Source organism: Seriola lalandi, unplaced genomic scaffold (genome assembly GCF_002814215.2).
Source record: "Seriola lalandi dorsalis isolate HSWRI2012SDOR001 ecotype SW California unplaced genomic scaffold, Sedor1 jcf7180002054660, whole genome shotgun sequence".
Classification (NCBI taxonomy): domain Eukaryota; kingdom Metazoa; phylum Chordata; class Actinopteri; order Carangiformes; family Carangidae; genus Seriola; species Seriola lalandi.
Genome location: NW_019525213.1, coordinates 1,389,881 through 1,403,301, shown reverse-complemented (window position 1 = coordinate 1,403,301; position 13,421 = coordinate 1,389,881). Strand labels below are relative to the sequence as shown.

The window sequence follows — 13,421 nt, the reverse complement described above, 5'->3', positions numbered from 1 at the left end:
GGAGGGGGGAGGGAGCGGGAGGGTCTGCGTGCATGGAAAAGAAAGCATCATCATCTGCCTGACGCACACTGACGGACAGCCGGGGAACAATGACCTAAGTTTAGATCATGTTATTGATATGACCGAGTTAGTATGTTCAGTACAGTATAAATCATTTTTACAATTAATTTATATTTAGTTTAAAAAGACAGCGGGAACATTTCACTCTGCTCTAATGTCCCGGCTTTAAATCTTACTGTGGTTGTGATTATATTCGGGACATGACATTTAAATGGAACATGAGAAACCTGGCTATTCATATTCCTGTATGCATAATCATAACAGTGTCCAGGCCTCCGATCATCTCTCTTGATTCCTCAACATCTTATTTCTGTGCTGATCAAGCGTCCCTTTATTATATCAATATATTATTATTGTTTATCCTTTATTCCCTTTATCGTCAATACATCTTTCAGCATCACACACAGCGCATTACTGTTTTATAGGCTCCAGTTTAAAGTGAAAGTGGAGGATCCTTCTTTTTCTTTTGTCCAGTTAAATCTTTTATTTAGAACTAAAAAAAACTAATTAACAATTATCAATTAACTGACCAAAATAATCTGCTGATTAATCAATAATCAAACTAAGGATTAGTCTCAGCTGTTCAGTTACTTTGTTACTCCTCATTTATCTTATAGACACATTTACTGCCATTAATACAGTTTAATGTGTAAAATAAATAAATAATTAAATATATTTGTCACAGGTTCAATTGTTTATTATTATATAAACTGTGTTTGGAGCTACAGCAGCATTTCACTGTGTTCTCATATTAATGTGAGGGGCGACACACACATCTGGTTTGAGCAGGTGAACTGGAGATGAGGATGTTTATACTGTGATTGCATAACATGTAAAAACACAAATATTTTTTCTTAGCATCACGAGTCTCTACAGGTGCATGCATCATCATCATCATCATCATCATCGTCATCGTCATCATCGCTGTGGCAGCCTAAATATAAACAGTGCTGTGTAAGAAAAAGGTACAGAATGACTATGAGAACAACATGTCCCCTCTTCACAGAGGTACAGAGCTGCTTCAACAGTCTTTTGCCATCTTAATTCACAGCTTATTTTCAACATGAAATGCGTCTTGGGCCACCCGCCACCCTCCCCGTCTTCTTCGCCTCCTCCTCCTCCTCGCCAGGAGAAAAATGGCCTGCAGTGTGGCTGCCTGTTCTATTTTTAAAAGGCGATGTAATTTACCCACAATACCAGACGCTGCAGAGTGCAGGGGCTGAGTGCTCGAGAGACACATCTATCTGACAGAGAGGGGAGGGAGGGAGAAAGTCAAGAAGGATGGAGTGAGAAAGATGAAGCGCATGCAACGAGACAAAAGCAGAAGGTAGAGCAGAGGCAGCAACGACGCCACCGCCGACGGTTCAATCCCCGTCGCAAGAAACGCTCTCATATGTCACACATTTAAACCCCGGTGCTGTTGATTCAAAGTGTCCGTGTTAAAGGTTCATGTTGTTCAAAAGGAGGTGGAGAGAAGAGGAACCGAACCTCCAGCCGCTCAGTGATGAAACACAAAGTGAGAGATTCTAAAATAAGATTAGACCACGGTGCAGAAACGAGGCAGCAGCAGTTTGATAAAAGGGGTGGAAGGTGTTTGTGTTGGGGTGATGGGAGGATGGGGGGGGTGGGGGGGCAGTTTAAGAAGGGAGGCTGAACCATTACACCATCTGCCCCTGGGACTGCTGATGATCAAAACACACACATACAAAATCCTGTGCCCGCACACACTGGTGGTACAGTGGCTGAGCTAAACGAATTTTGCAAAGCAACATCGTAAACACCACGTTTTGTTTTGTTTTTTTTTGTTTTTGTTTGTTTCTTTTACCAGGTCCAATCAGAATACAATAATAATCAACTGATTGTTTCAGTGTTGTTGTTTTTTTATGTGGATAAAGCCGAAATAGATCCAATCAGTATTTTCTTTCATGGTGTTTTTAAATGAATCACCAGGTCAAAGATCTTTCAACTGTAACGTTTCCTGACACTTTAAGGACTTGTAATCTGTGATGTCACAAAAATTGACTCTAAAACAATCAATCTGTAAATAATACATTAAATTCAGTCTCTACTTTTAAGCTAAATTGGGCAAAACATCCTTCCTGACAACTGTGCTGAACCCATCTGCTGAGAGAGATCATGTTTGTTATCTTCAAGTTTTTATCTACGAGAGCGACTTAATGAGCCGGTTTCTTTTTCTATTGTATGTCAAGTGTTGGTAGGAAAAAAAACAACGCAACAGGCTTTTAAATGAACACCTCGGCGTTATCAATACAGTGCACGAATAAAGCTTTATTTTTAACTCCTATGCCCTTTCCTCCGCTCTGTTACATTGAGTGCATGAAAACAAACACTGGGTGTGGGTAAGTGGAGGAAAGTGCCAGTGGTGTTGGATCTAACTGGGGTTAGGGCCGGTGGTTGGAGGGCGACCAGCGAGGCCTCGCCCTCAGGTACAGCGCTACTCTCGCAACATTTTAATATCCACTCCATGAGAGGTGACTTTAGCGTTCAAAATCTTGAAAAGGAGAGAAGAAAATCGCCTCGTACTGTAAATACTACTGCGAGTTTGGAGCCCTGATGTTGCTTCATGTGAACAGTCGGACTCGTTGGTCTTTGGCCTTAGAAAACACTAGCAAATATTTCATCTTCAAAGGCTGCCAAACTGCACCCCACCGAGCATAATTCAATGCTATTCTTGTGAGGAATGTCCAAATAAAACAATGCGGCAGCAGCGAATAAACTGTACACAGGACGCTGAATATGACATGACATGCCCTCAAACGATATAGGGAGGAATTCCACCGGGCACCTCAGGTTCGCTTCAAAGCTAAACAGGAACAAGTATTCAAACACTGTGCGCTCGGGCTAAACACATAAATGACCTACTTGTACCTTCATATTAAAAACAAGTCATTTTTATATTTTTTCCTTCATAAGAAAGTTTATATTTGAGAATTTGGGAACTTTCAAACCCGTAGCACGGCAATTAAATGTTACTAATTTTAACCTACCAAAGTAACGACACACCAAGTCATTAAGTTTGGAACAAAAATATTCTGTACGGTTTATAATAAATTAATATCAACCATGGTTGATTACCCATAATCAATCACTTCTGAATGTTAATAACGCTGCGTCTTCTTAGTCTTTAAGGCGACAGATGACAAATCCTTAAAATGTGAAAATCACGCAAACCTGAACAGAATACTTCTTTCCATTGTTCATTCCTCACTTTCTGTGAATATCCCTAAAGGGCCCAGACCCTGACGCCATGTTCCCGCGTTCTCTTCGCCCATCGAGAGCGAAGGCGTCGATAACGAGCTCCGATCAATCATCTTACCTGGAAGTAAAGGCCAACGGTCGATCGTGCCATCAGGTTGTTGAAATGCTCGTGGAAATCCCTGCTGAGGATGTCCTGAGACAGGGTCTCGTAGGGGTCGAACGCCTGCTCCTACACACACACACACACACACACACACACACACACACACACACACACACACACACACAATAGTCTGAGTTAATATTGACATGCTGAACTGTACAAGGAATCAGATAATTAACTTATAATTTACAGTAACTGTCGTCTTCTTGAACAGGTTCTTACACTTACTGGTTTTATGTAAAATTATTTACCGTATAACCTTTATTGTGAGTATTTTGATTATTAATTATGGATGATGTATATAAGGAGCGGTTTGGTAACAGAGTGCATATTTAGTATGGGTTTAGAAGGCAATCAAAGAAAAACTGAAATAGTACAGTGTTCATTTTCCCTCATGAAAAAGGTAATAAAAAGGGATAAATATTATTTGTCTTTTAAAAGTGCACAGTTGACATTGTTGATTGATTGATTGAAAAGGTTTTAGGAATCATACAGACGGTCTACCTTTTCTTACTCAACTCATAAGTTTTTTTACAATCTCAAACTAATTTTCAACATGTGGAAAACACTGCGAGGTAACAAGCACCTGTGTAATTATTTACATCCCTTATAAACATTTCTCAGCGTTACTAACGCTAAAACAAATCGTGTGACTTTTTACACACTTGGCTTCATATTCAGATTAGCGGCGGGGGGGCAGATAAATTTGGCAGCAGATGTCTGGGAACTGGTGAATGTTATGTTTCTTAGAGGTAAATGCCGCGTACCTCTGCTAGATCCTCAAAGCAGCTGCCCACCAGCGGATGAGGACTGCCATCAGCCGTCATCTCCACTGCGTCCTCGATCAGTCCGAGCAGCTTCACCGTCAGCTCGTGGATGTCCAGGATGTTACTGAATATCACCTCCACGTCCTGCAACACGGGGCGACACAACGTTAGAAATGAGGGGTTTGGGTACAAGAGGGTTGCTGGGTCTGAATCCTGTAGCAGGGAGAGGGATTGATTAGCTTATTTAGCAACATCAGTTTCGATGAGGAGGAAAAATGTGTTGAATGAAAACGACAATATCTCTGGTTCTGCTGCTTCTGTTATAAAAACTGTCAATAACTAATGACTGATTAGAGACTGGAGACTTATTGTGTCCTGGATGTGAAAGAAAAACGTTCACATGGACACAAGAAACTGGGCAGCTGGAAAAAATTAGGTGATGGCACGAAAACTGCATTAACATAACACTGCAATAAAATGATGATTTTAAACTGTGTTTACATGCGGCTGGTTGCTGATCAGAGTTTTCTCTCTAAGTTGGAGCATTTGGAGCGACTGTAGTAAGAAACTCCAGCTGTGAAAACTGACTTTTTTTTTTTCTTTCTTTTTTTTTTTTCTACATTTTCTGCTTGAGTTTTAGTTTCAGTTTTAGTCGCAACTCTGGGTTTAATTATTTTGGATGCAAAAATGCACAACTATGATTGAGGATCTTTCCTTTCATCCAACCACACTCTTGCCACAGAAATACATTTCCTGTCCAAAGTCTTATTCAAGCACATTCATGCTCATAAAAATCCTTTTAGAAACGTGGTTCCGCATCTACACGACCAAATATGTAGTCTCCCATGTTTCTCTTAATCTGTCAGACCAGGAGCGACAAGGAGTGACGGGAGGCAAGGACACTGCAGGAGGTGAGAGAGACAGGTGCATGCAGGTGCAACGGGGAGTCAGATATTGCGGTTATCAACAGTCAGCAGTTGGAGCACATGGAGGCAATTAAGGTACTTGAAACCCTCGTCAAAATGAATCGTCCCAGTAAGAGTCTGTCAAATCTGACCACACAGATGTGACACACAAATCTCTAGATTCAGTGTGACTCACACTTCAGGGATGCAGTTATCTCCAGTGTAAATAAACATAGACGCTGGAGATAATGATCGGCACATCCACTTAGAGATCACTAAAAAATAAAAGATGTGTGCATTGCAAACAGGGACGTCTAATAGTTAATTCCCCATATTTTTTTTTTTTTAATGGTGCCAGTTTGCCAAAATGCAAAAGTAAATTTTCGAAATTTGTCTGAGGAAGTGAAACTGTTAAAAGACAAAAGAAACAAAGTGCCAAGTAGTACCCTTTCTCACTCCACCTCCCTTGGCCAAATCTACGCTAAAAACAGCGGTTAGAATGAAGAAGAAGAACAACAACAACAAGGCTCAGTTCGCCGGAGGAAATCATTAGTCAAGCAGATGAGAACCCTGAAATAGCACAGTAGTGATTATTGACTGCTAAAGTCTGAATAGAAGTTCAATCCTGTCATTATTTGACCGTAACACTGTCTTGACATCTCGGAGTAATTTCAGATGATGCTGTGTTTCAACAGACATAATTGAGGTTATTTTGGCGAAGGCTGCAGATGTTGTTCCTGTCTCAACATAATTACATGTTCTGCATTCCACCAAGCCTCACAAAGGTTTATCCTCTTCACCCAAATGATACCGCAAATTACCCAACCCAAAATATGCAAAGCCACAGCGACCCATTAAACTCAACTTTCCATTCACTTCTTCTTAACCCAGAGACCCACTGTTTAACTCCCTGCTCTTAGCCATACTTTTCCTTTCTTTTTCTTTTTTCTTCTCTTTAGGGGATTTAGAGTTCTTAATTGCTATATTAGACATGGTGTAATTAGTAACTGGTGTCCTTAGTTAGCCCTCTGAGACAGATATGAATGCCAGTTTATTGTTTACTAGGTCAGAGAGCATGGGTACCGCCTCAGGAGATGCAGCAAATTAGTTTGGAGCCTCGTCGTCAGGCACGGACACATCGGCTCCTCCGAGAAGCTTCTTGGATACAGGACGATTGTTCCGACCGTCGAGTCATCCATCAGAAAAAGACAACTGTCTCTAATCACGGATGATTTGAAAGTAAAGAGTTAGCGTTGGTTCTGTTCCGCTCCACGAGGCTGATTACCAGTTAGCCGATTACAGACTTTCAGTTGTAATCTTTAAATGTTCTTATGCTGGATTTGGCTGAAATGGCTTTGTAATTAAGTTTACAGTCAGAAAACTGACTGTTTGTTTATAAGGCAGCTTTAGTGTGAGCTGGCTGCAGCACAAGAGTGTGGAGTTTTCATCAGTGCCGGCAACTGTTGGGAATCCATTTTCATTCAAATGATAACTTTGTGGAGCAGCCATTATTTTACACTCGGTTTAAGACGCATCAGCTACAGTTTCTTATGTAGTACATCAGTCTTATTATAAGGCTTGTGAAGCAGTGAAACGGTCCATTTTGTCCTCAAGACGTTTCTTATAGACAAGATGTATTCCCAACAAGAGGTGCTAAAAAGAAAATCTGTTTTTAAGATTCATTCTATTATTTTATATTCATTTTCTATGTGCGCCAGTGTCTCTTAGCTGGAAGCAGTAGCTTGCCTGTTGGGTCCAGGCAACGTTATGATAATGAGCGATGACGCGGTTCGGCTGCAACCGATCGGATTGCAGAAATGCTCCGCTCTTGAGAACACTAGAGGACACAACCGTGTAAACTTTTATTCCCAACAAACATTTATTAGCTTTTCTATTTCATCCACGTCAGAGCGCCTACAAAAACTTCAACAGCGTCCTCGGCACGGCCACCAGAGGTTTTTGCAGTGTAATGTAAATATATTCAGGTATTTCTATTGTTAATCTGGTGATGGAGGCTAAACTCAAGTTATCCATGAGTAGTAGGACACTGCTCACAGAAGCAGCGGGAAGTTTTAGTAGCAGGCGAAAAGTCTTTTCAGCACATGGAAAGAAATTGTGTGAAAACAGGATCCTAATGTTCAGTTTAGTCTGTATTCCATGTTTACATGAGTGACAGGTGTGAAATAAACAATCCTGAGGTTTTGACAGGTTTTTAATTAACAGTACAGGCTTTCCCCACCTGAGGCGTGAAGATTTTGGGGTTGGACAGGAAGTGATGGCGGAACACTTTGATGATGAGGTCGAGCTCTCGGAGGTACTGCCGCTCCTCTGCGATTTCAAGCCTCACCAGGTCGTCGTACGTGAGCTCCCCGGAGGACGACGGCTCCTCTGTGCACTGAGACATCAGGCCGATGTCTTCCTCCTGGTCGAACATGTCCATCAACACCTGGACACAAAATAATTATCGGTCAAGAGACAATCGGAAAAAAAAAAAGCGACTCTCGTCCCTCGCGATGTCTGACAGCTTCAGTTTCTCACCTTGTCTGCGCACATGGACACCTTGATGTCCTGTTGGTTGATTTCATAGTGCCGAATGTTGCCGACATAGTTTCCCGCCAGTTTCAGAATGTCTGCTGATATGTATTCAAGCACTGCCACGATGTACAGGGAAACATGGTAGTCCACTTTGTAGCCCAAAACCTCCTGCAGCAGGATAAAAACATAGTAAATATTAAACCAGGGCCAAACAGCAGTTCAAACTTCTGGTGTCTGAACCCGCATGAAGGACCAGATCAGTTCAGGCCAATTCAATTAGTCTGAACCGAGCTGTCAAAACAGTGTGTTAAATTAGATTACAAATATTTCCCAGCAACTGGGAAAACTTTCTGGCATTCGCATCGGAGTTGATTATGTCGTATAAGAATGTGAATACAGCTGCCGTCCAGCGCTGCTACGACTGGTGGTCTCTCCACGAGTCTCTACCTTAAGCAGTGGGTGTATCTTGTCCACAGGGAGAAGTAAGGGGTTTCTCCTCTTCCGTTTCTCGATAGCTGACTGGGCGTCGGCGATCGCCCACTTGTCGATAGGGTGGGGAAAAGTTTTCTGGACGCGTTCCTGGTAAGAAGGGACAGGGGACATTTATCTTTCTCTTAACACCTGATAAACTTGGGAACATTAGTGGCTGCATCGCACAAAAGGAATCAGTTACGTTGGATGCTGATGCAGAGCAAGTATAACATGTATCATACTGTTGTATTATAAATTGTATTGCATTGATGTATTTTATCCCTCAGTTTCTTGCTGTTCAATCATATTTAAATGTTGCGTAGTGCAGAGATACTATGAAGAGAGAGGAGGCCTTACCTCTACATCCTGCACAGAGCGAGGCTGGGCCACACACAGCATGTTGAGCAGCTGCAGGATCAGCTCCTCGATGTGCTGCAGGGCGTCCTCCTTCGCCGTGAGATTCGGGTGGACCTGCTTCTGTACCTGAACGTCACACACAAACACAGGAAGAGGAAAATCTGGTCAAAAGACAATTCAGTAAAGACTTGCAGAAGAAAAGAAAAGAAAAGAAAAGACTCTCTCTTGCACCGGTCACATGATGTCAACTGAAACTGTTTCATATGTGAAACTGATCGTTACACCTGGTATGATCGGGTCACATTTACTGTCATTTACAAACACTTCTCATCTTTCATTTGTCACTGTGAATATTTAGTTGCTTTTTCAGTTTTACATCATAATCATCATTATTATTATAGTAATAGATTTAATACAGAAGGGACTTAATTAACATCTTTCTTGCTGCTTTCAAGGAGACTTATACATCTGAGAGTCAAAGAGTCAAACATCCACCTTTGAAAAGACAGTGAAATAACAAGTTGTTATAGTCCTGTGTCTCTGTTATAGATTATGACTTATCCTATACAAACATTGATCCAATCAAATATGATGCGGGCCGACGAGCCGACACCTCTGTCGTTTTAAAACTGCTGTTGAACCATTAGCTTGCAGTTTGTTGTCGCTAGCAGAGCGATATCATGGCAGGAGGAGCGTGTTTGGATTTCAGCTGGCAAAACCCTTGTTTATATTTCCAAAGAATGCGGCTGAGGTTTACTTTATTCATTTCTCCCCCCCGCCTCCTCCTCCTGATCCAAGACTGCAGGTGAAGGCGGCGTGGTGGAGGCGGAGGCCAACAGCCTCTGCAGCTCCATATTCTGCAATAATCACCAAACTAACGAACAAAATTCGCACTGTAACCTCTGGATTTGATTTTGTGAAAAATCTGTGAATGCGACACTTTTTGGCGGCAAACTCGGAAGTCTCTTGGATGTTAGTGTGTCCTCGAATGCACCACCAACCAACCCCCCCCCCGCTAATAAAATCAAACAAAATAAAATAATTTGAAACCCAAAAAATATTCACTATGACAGATGACGTCCCTCAAGCGAGTTTCAAGCCTGGATTTTCATTACACACTAAAATTAAAATGGACAGAAATGTCTAAAAACACATGAAACCTCAGAGATACAGTACAAAAAAATCCACCACAAAAACCCTGTAAAGTCACAACAGATAAATCCACTCTCCATCAAGGCTTTTTTTTTTTTTTTTTTAAAGCCTGAAATTAAAAAAAGCTGCAACAAACAATAAACCTGTCAACAAATGTAATCTCCAGGAAAAAAAACAAAAAAACAAAAAAACAAAATACAAAGCATGCAAGTTCGCTCAGCAGTGGGAACCAGCCTGACAGAAGGTGTGGTTTCAGGTGCAGACAGCAGAGAAGGTGTGGCTTCATCAGGTCTACATCTACAAGTGGAAAGAGAGAGCACCCCCCCCCCCCCCCCCCAAAAAAAAAAAAAAACCTCCCTCCAGCCTCCCGAAAGTTGTCGTCATTTGGGCCGTGCCCTCTTGCAGGAATGCTGTCAGTTGAGATACTATTATAGCACTCAAGGAAGAGTCAGAGAGAGAGAGAGAGAGAGAGAGAAGGAGAGGTGGATAGAAAAGAGAGCCTCACATTTACTTTCCACTCACAAAAGCATGGCCTGTTCACATGCTAGTGATGGAATTACCCTGGCATATAGTAAAGAGGGGCGTTATGATGACAAAACATTGCCCCCGGATTAAGGAATGTGAGAGGAGAGTTAAAAGGTCAACGCAGACCGGGCTTCATGCATTCTTGTGCTCTGACTTAACAGAGATGCAGCGACGGGCAGGATGTCCCCCTTCTATCTCAAGCTTGACTTCATCTGCTGGAGATAAAATACTGAATCAAAGAAAAAACAGAGGAAGCAGAGAAGTCAAGGGATCATTAAAAAAAAAAAAAAAAAAAAAAAGGATCTCTTTCCTGGATCTGTTTTGGATTCACGTTCGGACACATTAACAGCATTCAGATGCTTTTTAAAACAAGAGGAGCTGGAAAATCTGAAGCCACAACTTGGCCTCATTCACGCTTCTGTACGTCATTTCTGTTTTGATGCACACTCACAAGACCGAACAGTTATAAATAAGCCGCAAGTTTAAACTGTACTTGGAAAAAAAAAATATATCAAAGCAGAAGCAGGTTATGAGATATATCCTCTTGACCGCAAATAGGCACTTGACCAAATTCCACAGGACACCAGGAGCTGTGAGTCACCACGCTGAAACTACGGGGGTTTCCCCTGACTCCATTCACAGAATAGTTGGCCCGTTTCTGAGGCCCACATCCAACAAGTGTCGTCTATCTCCAACAATGTCAGGATGGGAGACAGAGCAACAAAAATACACAAAATTGAATGTCATTTGAATAAAGACATAATAGAAAGTGAATTCCAATACAGTGCATGTAACCGTGGGTACAATGCTAAAAAAAATAAAAAGGCAACGAAAAAGAGCTGCTGCCGAAGCTGCTGGATCCGTCTGTTGTTCCACAACACAAACAGAGTCTGTATTGTGCTGCTGAAACAATTAGTCAGTTAATAGAAAATTAATTTGCAACAAATATGATAATTAATTGATCGTTTAAGTAAAAATGCTCAAAAAGATTCAGAGCTTCTAAAATGTGAATGTTTCAGGTTTTTTTTTTTTTTTTGACTTGTACGATACTAAACTGAGCATCTATGGTTTTTTATTATGATTAATCTGTGTCCATCTAATTTTGATAATTAACTAATTGTTAAAATAATTATTCTTATAGTAAAAATATCAAAAATGAATTCCTTCCAGCTTCTCAAATGTGAATATTTTGTGGTTTCCTTAGTCTCCAATAATAGTAAACTGAACATCTTCACGATTTGAATCATCACAATTTTTACAGCTACTTACTCATTTAAGTCTTTTTTTGTAAAAGTGACAAAGACTCAATCGTTCCACTTCCTCAAATGTGAATATTTGGGGATTTTCTTAATCTTCTATAATAGTAAACTGAATTCATCTGATTCATCTTTTGACAATTTTGATAATAAGTAAATGTTTATTTATTTTATAAAAATGCTAAAAAAAAAATTCAGCTTCTAAAATGTTTTTTATTTTAAGGTTATGGACAGTTGGTCTGACACAAACACGACATGTAAATACATCATGTTGGACTCTAGGAAACTTTCTTATAGATCAAAATATTTATCTAAATCATTAGGAAACTATTCAATCACAAACATCATAATCATTCAATCATAATTAGCAGCAGCTTCACATGTTTTACTGTAAATCAGTTGGTGAAAAGAAAGGAGAAATCATTTTGACTGTCACAATCTTTGGTTTGAGGTTGTGCCACCTGTGAATCTGTCAGGTGAGAGCAGAGCAGGGCCGTGTGCAGGTAAGACTGCAGCCCGGGGTGTTTACAGTGCCGCTGTAACCTGACACTAATGGGTGATGAAAGTAACGTGGTCTGATATAGTTTGGCAGCGGACACCGGAGTTAATTCAAGCAAAGTGAAAGTAATCGAGTGGAAAAATAACAGGGGAACTCCTGAATGATGAAAAGTCCTCACTGGGTTTCTCGTGGTAGGAAAAACACCTTTTGAAATGACAATATCCTCCGCCACCAACTGCTAGAAGCTCAAGATATAAAACAGTTTCACCAGGGAATGGGGTGAATGTCTAAATGATCTCCCATTACGGCTGAAAAAAATAGCCAGCAATGTTTATAAAAATCAGTTCATTATTCAATCTGTCAAGGAACAACAAATTAAAAGACAACTTTTATAATTCAGGAAATGTTTACGTCATTTATCAAGGAAAAACTCTTCAAATCAGAGTTTCCTCTCTTCTCCTGTTCATTGCTGTAAACACGTTGGGTTAAATGGATAAACTCTTCTCTGACAATTATCTCTGCGACAGACGATCTTCTGTTAAAGACGGCCCTCAGTGTTCAGCACCCAAGGTAATGTGTCTTCGGTCCGCTCGGTTGTCCTGCCAACCAGCCATCCACAACCACCAGAACGTTTGTTTACTATCGCAGACGCCTCAGATCGCCAGCAGAGACTCAAAAATAACACAACTTACTGAAGGTTTATCAAAACTGCTGCCAATAGAATTTATGTCGATCAACTAACCGTTTCAACTCTGATTACAATATAGGTAATTTCATATCACAATATCAATACATATCATCACATATCACCATTTCCTGGAAGATCAATTGAAAAACTGTTGACGAATAAATAAATAACTATACGAAAAATCATGTAAAAATCCAATGTTGTCATTAAGCAATTTGTTTTTTTCATGTATTTTTGATCATTGATTAATTGTTTTGCTCATTTTTCAAGCTAAATTCCCAAATAATTGCTGATTTTTAAAATGTGAAGATTTCCTGCTTTTCTCTTTTTTATAATTGTGAACTTATTATCACATATTTCACTTCTTTCTGATATTTTACAGAAAAACAAAAACTAACATCCAATCTATTACTTGAGAAAATAATATGCAGATTAGTTAATAATGGAAATAATGTAATGGACAGAATCGCTCATATTAGACAAATTTACATAAATTGTCTCAAGGTATTTATTGTCAGTATTGTAGTATCTTTAAATCTTTTGTACTGTTCATCAGACAAAACTATTTTCCGATGTTGTGACATTTCATATAAAAAACAAAACATAAAAACAACTGATTAATCAAAATATATTTCCCACTCCACCAGTGGACACTACAATGAGAAACACCTCCAGCACATGTTAGCTTTCATGCACATCCTCCTGTTCCATGTGAAGGGGTTCAGTTTCATGGGTCAGCTCCATTAAGAAGGGAAAGGCTAGCGTACAGGAAGTCCCAGCGCTCGCTCACTCTCACTTTTCCCTCCTCCGCCCTGCCCCCCCCC

At 40.4% G+C, this 13,421-nt stretch overlaps 1 protein-coding gene across 1 annotated transcript in view; it reads right to left on the bottom strand.

Annotated features, from left to right (window-relative positions):
* sos2 (son of sevenless homolog 2 (Drosophila)) overlaps positions 1–13,421 on the bottom strand; it is a 32,346-nt gene that overhangs the window by 10,547 nt on the left and 8,378 nt on the right. The window contains exons 2-7 of the mRNA XM_023421025.2: positions 8,478–8,603; positions 8,097–8,228; positions 7,653–7,817; positions 7,354–7,560; positions 4,210–4,353; positions 3,398–3,508 (exon numbers count right to left, since the gene is read on the bottom strand). Of these exons, the coding sequence (XP_023276793.1) occupies positions 3,398–3,508; positions 4,210–4,353; positions 7,354–7,560; positions 7,653–7,817; positions 8,097–8,228; positions 8,478–8,603 (885 nt within the window). The remainder of the gene's footprint in view (positions 1–3,397; positions 3,509–4,209; positions 4,354–7,353; positions 7,561–7,652; positions 7,818–8,096; positions 8,229–8,477; positions 8,604–13,421) is intronic.